General features: G+C 43.7%; 1 protein-coding gene and 1 pseudogene across 1 annotated transcript; both read right to left on the bottom strand.

Annotated features, from left to right (window-relative positions):
- Positions 1-414: 414 nt before the first annotated feature.
- LOC147241740 (uncharacterized) lies at positions 415-1,810 on the bottom strand (annotated as a pseudogene).
- Positions 1,811-8,115: 6,305 nt separating this feature from the next.
- On the bottom strand, positions 8,116-9,612 carry LOC147241739 (lipocalin-like). The gene is made up of 6 exons (XM_086190747.1): positions 9,448-9,612; positions 9,129-9,268; positions 8,935-9,014; positions 8,700-8,813; positions 8,496-8,597; positions 8,116-8,400 (listed from the first exon to the last, which is right to left on the bottom strand). The coding sequence occupies exons 1-6, from the start codon at positions 9,550-9,552 to the stop codon at positions 8,363-8,365; spliced, it is 579 nt and encodes a 192-aa protein (XP_086046873.1). The 5' UTR covers positions 9,553-9,612; the 3' UTR covers positions 8,116-8,362.
- Positions 9,613-11,285: the final 1,673 nt, after the last annotated feature.

The following is an 11,285-nucleotide window of genomic DNA, read 5'->3' as shown; positions in this document are numbered from 1 at the left end:
TGCAGCTACTCCTCCTCCTCTGCCAGTGGTGCGAGGTACAAGGTAGTTAATGTAACCAGGAGGGGAAGATTCATTTAAACTAACATACTCATCTTGCTGCACCCAGGTTTCAGTGAGTGCTAATACACCAATCTGATAATTAGTAATTAAATCGTTCACTAGGAGAGACTTGGATGCAAGAGATCGAATATTAAGCAAACCACATTTAATAGTTTTACTGGGTTGATTTGCTGGAGCAGTGGTTTTAATTTTAACTAAGTTGCTATAAGTTACTCCTCCAGATTTGGGTGCAGGCTTATAAAGCCTCAGGGCAGACACAGTTTCTTTCGGCTGGGTGGGTGACAACACGAAGGAACCAGCAGAGGGGCGTGTTAAACTGCAGCTCTGCCTGCTGGTCTGAACTCTGGTTGCTTGTCAGGGATTAGTATTGCTAATAAATTGGCCTCTGTTCCTAGATAAGAGAGATGCACCATCCAAAGTAGGATGGACGCCATCTCTCCGAATCAGACCAGGCTTTCCCCAGAAGGAGCTCCAATTGTCTATGTAAGCCACGTTGTTATCTAAGCACCACCTGGACATCCAGCGATGGAATGAACGCATGCGGCTAAACATGTCGTCACTCGCTAAATTGGGCAGCGGGCCAGAGAAAATTACTGAGTCCGACATTGTTTTTGCGTAGTTGCACACCGAAGCCATGTTAACTTTAGTTAATTCCGACTGGCGAAGCCGGGTGTCATTAGCGCCGACATGTATCACAATCTTACTGTATTTAACCTTACGTTTTGCCAGCATCTTTAGCCTCAACGTCGCCCGCTCTGGCCCCTGGAATGCAATGCTCGCTGGAGTCTCCACCTTCACGTTGCGAAGAACAGAACTGCCAATAACTAATGTCGGCTTCACAGCGGGGCTGCGAGCAACAGAGCCGACATGAAGAGTTTCACTCTCAGCGGGTGTGTCGCTGAGTGGGGAAAAGCGGTTGGAAACATGAAGGGGTTGGTGGGCAAACACGGGCTTACTGCGTCTAGGTTTCCCTCGTGATGTCACCCAGCGGGACTGGCTAGTTCCCGGCTGCGGGGGAGCTGCTAGCGGTGGCTAGGCTAGGTGGCTCCGCACCCGCTAAGGTGGACTGAGCAGCTCCTGAAGGTAAAGGACTAGCGCTCGCTTCCATGGTGCGGAGCCGAGTCTCTAACTCACTAATCCTCGCCTCCAGGACTACAAACAAACTACACTTTTTACACGTACCATTATCACTAAAGGAGGCAGAGGAGTAACTAAACATCTGGCACATGGAGCAGGAGAGGTGGGGGGAGAGGCGGAAAGAGAGAGAGCGGCCATAGCTAGTGTGCTAAGGTGAGCTAGCGGACCTGTGGCAAATATAACAAATAGAACGAGGAATTTCAGAGCAAAGTCCTGCTAAAGAGTTAAGTGACAGAAACCTATGTATTACACCAAAACGTCGTATACAGTGGTGCTTAAAGCGATTAAGTTAGCAGTACACCTGAGGGAGGATTGAGAGAGTCGAACAACACAGCGACAATATTACAGGCAGGAAATGACGTAACACGCTCACCGGTATCGGGTCAGCAGGCAGCAAAAGGGTCGAAGCATCTGAGTTGGTTGCCAGTGCCTTCACTTTATGACTTGTGGTCTTTGAAACTTTGTTCTTTTGTTTCACTTGAAACATTCGAGCATGGAGAGATGCTATTGGGTTGCATGCAACTTTGGCTTAAGGTTTGATTTACTGCACAAACTGCCTGATGTTTGGGAAGGTGTTACCTTGTTCTTCTTCCTCTAAGACTTTGTCAGCCATTCTGGAAGTTTAGCAAGAATTTCTTGTTTTCCTTAAAGTTACTGAGTACTTACATGATACATAGTCGCTAAAGGAAATCAACAAGTTCTTCAATTTCTATCCTGTTCTTGCAGCTTATCTACAGCTTGATATTGGCCTCATTGGCAGCAACTTCAGCCGTGACCTCAGGCTTGAACATCTGAATGTGGCTCTTGGTGTGCTGTGATAATAGGTGGAGGACTTGGTGCATTGAGAGTGGATGTGTAGATTTTCAGAAGCTATAGACTTTTAACATGTACTTTCTCTTTCCTGCCCCCTTCTACCTAGCCTTGCTCTTCACCTTTGGTTGTTTTTAGAAGATATTTTACAACAATGTTTTTTAGCAAGAGCCTTCCAATTGTCATAGTACACAGAAATTAAACACATTTGCTGTAGATTGTGAAGAAAAACACACCCTGTCAGTCTGTCACTGATATTCAAAGAGACAGAAAGAGAAAGAAATATCAGCTGATGGTAAAAAGAGATATTCGCCCACTTATAAGAGACCAAGTGTCAAATTCAGCAATGCTTTGCTCATGTTTGTCATACAGAATTTAATATAAAAGGAGAGATCTCAATGTTTTCCAGGGTCAAACCACCAAAGAAGTTTTTTTTGGAAGTCATAAATAATCTTTTATTTAAGTTTGACATAATCAGATATTGTAACAATATGCAGTCATTCACATGTTTAGTGGTCGTATTCCTGTTTTCAACATAGGGCATCATTTGATGTGGCAGTCCTTCACTGTAACCCAGCATGGATCTGGGTACACGAGTGATGAGCGAGTACACTATCATCTGTGTCTGTGTGCAACCAAGAAAAATCATCTGAATCCATATCATTACTTGAAGTGGGTTAATTAAATGAAAGTGGGCAAATCAGTTCGTGACTATCAAAAGTAGGCTTGAAACCGATGATTTTGATCAGGAGACTTCAATCTTGGATTGAAGTTCTATTGACATGGACTCGATGCTGACTGCCTTGTAATGTAGAGCAAATCCCGACTGCTGATTTGTTGTTACTGTCAGAGAAATAACACTTTACATCACTCATTGTCCTGATTACACAAGCGTTCATTTTTTTCATTAAAAAATTGAGCGTGAGTATCATTTATTTGCTTGCCAGAAGACAGGTTCATTTTATATTTTAGCAAGTTTAAATAAACTGACAGTGTGACTGTGGCCTGAGGAATTATGCTGTGCTTAGTGCTTTTTTTGCATACGCACCTGGTTTACTTTTCTACAAATCTGCAACTCAATGCATGATCTGATGGAGAGAGAAAAAAAAAAACAAGCTTCATACAGCCATGATGAAGTAACACATCTATTGAGCTACAGCATCTTACCTATGTCATTTTCCTAACAGCAGTTGATTGATGGAAAAATAAATCTGAACGAGTGTACAAACAGCCTTGAACGAAGTGAATCCTGTACACTGGGATGTCGTGTCTGCACTCAACGAAGAGGAAACATGTCTGACCTCTGTACTCTGACTGAGGCAGCCACAGCAAGCTTTCCTTCTCAGCTCCATTTGAGTGTGTGTGGAAGAAATTCTGTATGTGACTGGCAGGCCATCTCCCTATCAGAGAAAATATTTTGCCAAAATTGTGGGACACAGACACTCAATAAAGATTTTCCACCCCCATAAAATAAATAATTTTGTTTTCCTTCACCCAAGCACGGATAGACTCATTATTACTGTCGTGGCTAAGGCTACCCTTTTGAAACCACTCGAGGTTGCTAACACGGAATTGTTTAGACGTACGCCCAGTGTGCTCAGAACATACCAAATGGAGGTAAATGTTACAATAATAGGGTGGTTTATTTTCCAAATCCTAACACTGACAATAACCACAACTCATAATACTGTAACAAAAATAACAAACTGAATGCTGATCACCATAACACGGCACAAGGCACAGTCGAAAAAACTGTTTGCTTCCAGTGAGCAACACCCGTTACTGGGTTTACCTGGGTTAAATGGCCTACCTGGGCTGACCACAGGTAACCTCAGTCACACCCAGTACAGCCCCCTCTTGGTGTGGAGTATAAACACATGAGGAGAATGTATAAATAAATATGGCTCATACACTGCAGTCCCAAATTTCTTCTGTCAGAGCAATTAAACCAAATTTCAAAGGAGCCATCGACACAAAAAAACTAAATCAGCCCATTTTGCGGGAGCCAACTAATCTTTAGCTTCGTTTAGTAAGCGGATTTTGTTTAAAGTTGCTCGTCTTGGTCTTTAGGTGAACCACACCTCTCTCATCAGGGAAAGGTTTCCATGACTCTTCCGAGCATCAATGACCCTCGTGGTGTGGTTGAGTCCATCACCGTGACCAGGTCTCTAGGAACGAAAACTTCTCTTCTCCTGGTTCCACTTTTGGCATTCCTTGTAATTGCAGTAGGTATTTGCGGATCCACTACTTCCAAAAGAGATCCGAGATGTACTGGCATTGTTTCCACCTTCTCCTTGCATAGATATCCTTTTTGTTGAAAAGTCCTGGTGGGAGAACTGGTTTCCCTTTAAGGAGTAAAAGATGGTTTTGTATCAATGCCTTCAGATTGTTGGCTCGTGACAATTTTGTGATGGGGCACTGCTTCAGCCTCACAGAGCACAGTGTGAAAACCTTCATCATCCAAGGTTTGTTGACGGAGCACAGAACTCAAGATCTTTCTGATCATCCGTATCATCCACTCCCAAGCTCCACCATGATGTGATCCAGCTGGAGGGTTAAAGCTCCACTTGATTCCTTTCTCTGACAAAGCTTTCAAAGTGGTCTTGATTCAAAGAGGCCAAAGCTTCTTGCAGCTTTCTTTCTGCTCCCACAAAGTTCGTGCTGTTGTCCAATCTCAAGTGGGCAAATTGTCCCCTTTGACAGATGAATCATCACAATACCTTGATGCATGAGTCTGTGTCAAGAGGATAGGCCACTTCAAGGTGCACGCCCCTGCTTGTCATGCAAGCGAATATGACTCCATACCACTTCACAATGCTGCTGCGCCCTCTCCTCACGCCAACTGGCCTGAAGTAATCTACACCAACATTGGTGAATGGGGGTAGATCAGGTACCACTCTTTCTTCTGGCAGATCTGCTATTTTTTGTTCACCAGCCTTTCCTCCATGTAGCCTACAGATGAGGCATCTTGAGATGATCTTCCTCACTGCAGAAGTTCCACTTGTGATCCAGTACTTTTTCCTAACAGTGGAAAGAACATGATTCTTGCCTCCATGGCCAAGCTGTAGATGGAGATGGCGGAGAATAAGATCGGAGATGTGCTGGACTTTTGAGAAAAGGAGGGAATGTTTAATGTCCTCAAGGATTGCCGGTTTGTTCATCCCCCAACATGCAGAGCTCCTCCTTCTAATACCCTTTTCTCACTGAAAAACGCGTGTCAACGCAAGTTTTTGGACCCATGTTTGCTCGGCATTAGGGCGCATTCAAACTTCCAGAAGACCCGGGTCTGAACTCCCACTGGGAGGGCTGCGTGCCTGTGTTTTTCTCTCTTGTACATCATCGCCCTGACAACGTCATCATTTCACGTAAACGTGCGCCAGGACACTGAGAGGTAAACAAACGACAACATGGATGTCGCTGAGCATTGCAATGTTGTCTCTTTTGCAAAGCATACAAAATCGGCACGAATTGGAAAATGTTTGAGCGCTAATGCAGCGAAGGAGGATGGAGTTTTTGGCTCGTCTGAAAGGGAGCCGAAGAAGCTACAGGCGAAGCCTGACAGGTGAAACCTGAAACAACGCGGATTGCCTATTTCACACTGCAGGCAAGCCGAGCCGAGAAATTGAATGAATTGGTCCAGTTGGGTGCTGATGATCCTCCCAAATCCTTCAGGCTTCACACATCTGTTGATCTTGGAACCTGCCACATCATACAGGCATTGGTTCCACTTCTGCTGAAAAGCTGAAGGTATTGGATCGTTCCAATCCCACTTTATCCAACATACCTCCTGCAACAGCAGTTTGGCTGGGAGTACATCAGGTCCCAGTAAACCCAATGGATCATAAACAGAACTGATGATAGAAAGCATGCCTCGCTTAGTTGCAGGCTTCTCCTTGACTTTCAGCTTGAATTTGAGCCCCTTGTATTCTGCTCCGCAGTCAAACACCACTCATACCTTTCCCTTCCAAGGATGGTACAGTATACGCCATAGTGTGAGAAATACCACACCTTCCCTGTCGGCTTTTCCAACTGCTGCTGTGGCACTTGCTCAGCATAGCCATTGCTGATGACTTCTGACAGAAAGTTGGTGTACTCCTCATGAAAGCTTACGTCCTTCTGCAGCTGAGTGAGCTGATCCAAATGCTGGTATGTGATATTTTGTTGTTCGCTGAGAGACCTAAGAACTGTATGAGTAGATTAGAGAACTGTTCAGATAGGGCTCTCCTGAGAGTGTCTGCTGGGTCAGAATGGCCAGAGTGGAGATAGTAGGTCTTACTGTGGAGATGATGACGATCCGCCAGGAAGGGATGGAATCCGGTAGAATGGGTCTGTGTGGAGGTAGCTCAGAGGAGTGTGGATTGAAAGGAGACAGTTGAATCCTGAACTCAAGGAGAGTTGGAGCATGGAGTTTTTTGGAGGGTGGACCGGTGATGTTATGGCTGAATGGCTGAGGGTGAGGAAGGAAGAGGAGCCTTGTGAAGCCAGCCATGGGTAGAGGAACCCCAGAATCCTCACAGAGAGTCTGCAGCTGATCACATGAAGCAGGGAGGGTGCAAGATTAGGTCCAGAACGCTGGTAGAGGTAACCACTGTAGGTTAACTCTCTGGCACTGAAGGGCTAGCAACAGCTCCTCTTAAGCTTAGTCTGATGAGACTTGATGATGCTCTATGAGGCCATCTGGTGGAGAACTGCAAGAACTAAGAGGTGAGAGGAACTGCACACAGACTTATAGCCCCAGATCCCAACAGGAGAATCCCGGATGTCATCAAAGACCGGATCTGAAGGGATTCTTACATGGTGCACGATGAACTTGACAAAGTCAGTGAAAGATGCACTTTGACCCGTTTTCTCCAGTATCTCACATGCCTTCCTTCTTTTGTCCCTGAACTTATACGGAAGCTTCTAACTAGAATCGCTGGCATGTTGAGTTCCTCCAAATACTGGAAATATCTTGAACTCATTTCCAAAGTACTCCTTTAGCAGCTTCTTGGCAACAGTAAATCCTTTATTCACAGTGAGGTCAGCTACGCACAATGTCCCTTGGCTTCCCCCTAGTGAACTCTTTGAGGTAGTACAGGCAGTCACTTTTGCAGATGGTCTTTGCTTCCACACAGTGCTCAAATGCTTTTATGAATGTGTTGAACTACAGTGGATCTCCATCATTGGTTGGGATTTCCCGACGTGGCAGCAACTGTAAAGTTTGCATTTGAATGAGGAGTGATGTTATGTAATTTTGCTGCAGCAGATTATAGAGATCTGCTCTCTGATGTCCTTGAAGGGATTTGACTGTCAGTTGGCTGTGATTGTGACACCAAATGAGGAGGCAGTTACATTGAAATTTGTTTGGTTGTTGTGACAGTTGGTGCTCTCAGCGATGGTGCTGCATTGCTTTGCACTGAGAGAGGCGGGTGTTGCACCGTAATAGATGCATGCTGATGTGGCGTTGCATTGCTTGGTATTGGGAGAGACATGCTGTTGTGAGGGCTGAAGCACACATTGAGGCCTATGGATTGAGAGAGGTGAGCAGATTGATAGCGGTGGGCTGGTGTTTAAGTTTAGCCCCTTTCCTCAAATTAGAGTGCATTCCATCAGACTGCTGAGACATGACAGTGGGATGCTCAGATGTGACACTGACATGCTTGGATGGATGAGACACTGCTACAGACCTGTAGCACTGACAGTTTAGTAGGAGTGGCAGCAATTTCTGTATCCAGCTCAAGCTGCTCCTTCCTTCTTCTCAAAATGAGCTCCTTCTCCTCCAATGCACGCTTATCCTTAAAAGCAGCAGCACGGGCCAACAGGGCTGCCCTTTCAGCCTCTGCTCTGTGCCACTCAGAAGAAGTGGAGCTTCCTGAAGAGCTTTTGCTGACTCTTCAAGCGGATGTAAACATGTAAATACATGTCTTTGCATCATTCAGTGCTGCATGTGCATAAAGAGAAACACTAAGCCATGTTTTTATGTTATGTTAATGTTTTATGAATATAAGAGAATCCAAGGGCTTTGGATCGAAAATGTAAACTTCAATGTGGCCACACCGTGAGTCCTGTCTCCCCAACAACCTAGAATTTCTGATGCAAGATTTCAGTTTAGAAAAAATACATGTTAACTGCTGATTTATTCTTTTATTGGAACTGACAAAAGCAAAAGACAAAATAAAACAGAAATGAGCAGTGCAATATGCTCCTTTCTTTACCAAGTTTAGTTCATGCATAAGCTGAAGAGGTTTTTTTAAGAGGTTAGCAGGGATTTATGTAAAATGCACAAGTCTTATTGTGTCACATGTCATGTTTGTGATGTCTCAGATGTTTCCGTGAGGGGGAGTGATGATCTTGGGGGTGACAGTCAGGAACAGAATCAGATATGGAGGTATTTTTCCATATCAGGACATTCATCTGTAATGAGAAACCCAGTAAGCAGAAGTCAGAAACAGTACCAATGCATCCACTAGTAGTGTGCATGTATTTTTCTCTGTTCATTAAAAGAATACCGTTGTCCTCCATGAAAACAATATTTTCAGGAAGAATGCCCGTCTCTAGGGACAAGTTTCTGAACATCTCCTGCAGGTCGGGATGGACATCATGAGTGCGACCTGCACAGAATAGCTGGTTTTACCCTCTGCTACATTTTTGTCCACTTGCAACACACATTGGCTCTCTGGAGGGGTGTTGTAGAGTTAGATAGGCAGACTCACTGAAAAGAACAATGAGGGGCTCTCCTGCTCCAGAAGCTGACTTAGTGGCGTAGACCATAGCATACTTATCGTACACAACGTCAAAAATTCGCAGGTCATTTTCACCATCAAAAACTGGTGATGACAAACAGAGACACACACGTTAGGATGTTGAATCTACTGTAGGTATGACGAGCCAAATTTTAGGGAAACAAACCAGCAAAGGGATTTTAAATTCTGAGTTGTTTCTACTCACTTCCAGCTACGAAGAAGTAACGTCCCGGAGCTTCAGTTCTGTGCAGCCGGTAGTGATTCATCTCGCAGAAACCAGTAGCACTAAAAATAAAAAAAGATTAAAAAAATAGAAAGAATTTAAAGACAGACACAGGTGAATACTCATAAATTAATCTGTCTTCTGATTTGAAGTATAGTTTCAAATTAATCACTCACTTCCTTTTGGAACTAAAGAGGTCGATGTCTCCCTCAGTAGATGCTGCTGCCCTCATTGTACTGCCCCTCAAATCGGTCTTAGGGGTCAAAAAAACCTCCATATTGGTGGCAAAGGCAGCGAGGTACCATTTGCCTGCTATCTGGAGATTGTAGGTAAAAGTAAAGATTGATGAATATTCCTCTTACTGTCAAAGAAAAAAATGAAAGCTCCAGTCCAAATACTGAAACACAGATCAGAATTTCTTGTTTGACAGCTTACTCAAAAAAAAAGTTACAAATAATTCCTTTCTTTCTAGTTTCCGATAAATTATCACCTTACCTTCTGTACATCAAAATTTGGAGAAGGGCCAACAAGGGGGGAGGCAGCCACCACATAGATGTAGGCCAGCAGCACACAGATCAGAGAGGGCAGTGCGTTCCTCATGGCTTCTTCTCTCTGTTCCGTCTGCTTCTCTGGCGTAGAGTGAAGAGTCAGGAGTCGTGAAGAGGTGAAGCCAAGTAGAGTCTCCTTATATCCCGCCATTCGATATCCAACCCTCCCCTGTGGTCTCCTCCTCCTCCTCCTCTGTGCATAACAAATATTTTGACCTTAAACCAAAATTACACAACTGGCCTATGTGTACAATAGGGTTCTTTCAACACCCCCTTTCCCCCAACCTCCATCAAAAGAAATTTGGGCATGCATGGACAATCAATACAACTGTTTTGTGGAAGTGTAACTGTGTTTCCCATGTGGCAAATGAAAGCTCCAAAAATAAAAAACCACCACACTTGCAGGATTAGAGATAAGAATCAGGAAAAATGTAACACTTTAAATGCCTCCTTCAAAGACTTCTTGGAACTACGGGACATACAGACCCTGATACAGACCCTTGAAATCGGACATACATTCGAAGTTTATGTAATAAAAGTAGGCAAGGCAAGGCAATTTTATTTGTATAGCCCGTTTTCACCACCAGTTTGTCTCAAAGGGCTTCACATGGCATCATAACAACATCCTCTGTCCTTAGACCCTCACATCGACTGAGGAAAAACTCCATAGAAAACCCTTTTAACAGGGAAAAATCTGAGAAACCTCAGGGTGAGCAACAGAGGAGGGATCCCTCACCCAGGACGGACAGACGTGCAGTAGATGTTGTTACAGACAAGAAAACAGTTTACAATGCAAAATGTGGGAAACATGGAAATGTTAACAGCTGAAGAAGGAAGCTTCTGGTAGGGGAGGCAGGGAGAGCAAGCCAGCTTGATGGGGGACTGGATGGCAGACTGGTTCATGGAAGGGGTGCGCAGGCCGGTGTAACAGTAGGGAATAAGAGGGGGGGGGGGGGGGGGGGCGATGCAGGCGGCGGTTGGAGCTCTGGCGGATCTGTGGGTACACATCTTGCAGCAAATGGCCAGCAATGGAAGAGGCAAACAATTTATAAGTTAAAGAAGAAATATCCATATAAAATAGTGTTCCAGTAAAATAAGTCTCCATTCAAATTTCTGAAAGAACTTGATTTTGAATTTTGTTAAAAGCAAAAGAACAAATTCTTATATTATTGTGATCCATTGAACTCTAAAAGTTGTGGTGTGCATTTCAGTTGTGCTGCTCTGATTGTGCCCTATAGAAGGTGATGACTTTGTACTTCTTGATTTGTTTGGCCATGTTGTCTGTGCAAAATATTTTTGGCGAAGCAACTAGTAACTGATTGATTCAGGTTAATGCAGTGTATAAAAAGATACAATATTTCCTTTAAATTTTCATGAAGTAAAAGTGAAAAGTCTCCAAAAAAATATTCAATTTAAGTACAGCTACCTTAACATTATACTGAAGTACAATATTTGAGTAAAATTACTTACTTTACTATGTTACTTTCCACAACTACAAATTATGTTTTGAGAGCGTCACAGAAATAAAACATTTGAAAATGTCTTAGAAACAATTCTTCTAACAGATAAATCACAGTTGCATGACTTTTCTGCATTTATTTTCTTGACTTGTTGCAATAAACAATTAATCAACATGTTATATGATAAATGCAAATGACCTCAATCATTTCTGTTACCTTGATAATTGCCGCAGTAATAGTGTATACATGCAGGATTTTTTATATCAGAAAAACCTATGCATAGACACCTTTACAGGTTTTGCTGCACCTCTCCTGACCCGTGTCT

This window comes from Aulostomus chinensis, chromosome 21 (genome assembly GCF_037954235.1).
Source record: "Aulostomus chinensis isolate RoL2024-O1b breed Wild chromosome 21, RoL_Achi_v1.0, whole genome shotgun sequence".
NCBI lineage: Eukaryota > Metazoa > Chordata > Actinopteri > Syngnathiformes > Aulostomidae > Aulostomus > Aulostomus chinensis.
Note: the sequence above shows the minus strand (reverse complement) of the source record. Positions and strands in the feature narration are given on the sequence as shown.

Bases quoted from the DNA above. Each gene is read 5' to 3' on its own strand.
- LOC147241739 (XM_086190747.1), bottom strand. From the start codon at position 9,552: ATGAGGAACGCACTGCCCTCTCTGATCTGTGTGCTGCTGGCCTACATC. The intron at 9,015-9,128 runs GTGAGTGATTAA...TTTTATTTTTAG, and splicing joins CTCTTTAGTTCCAAAAGGAA to TGCTACTGGTTTCTGCGAGA. The intron at 8,814-8,934 runs GTGAGTAGAAAC...TGTCATCACCAG, and splicing joins TTACTTCTTCGTAGCTGGAA to TTTTTGATGGTGAAAATGAC.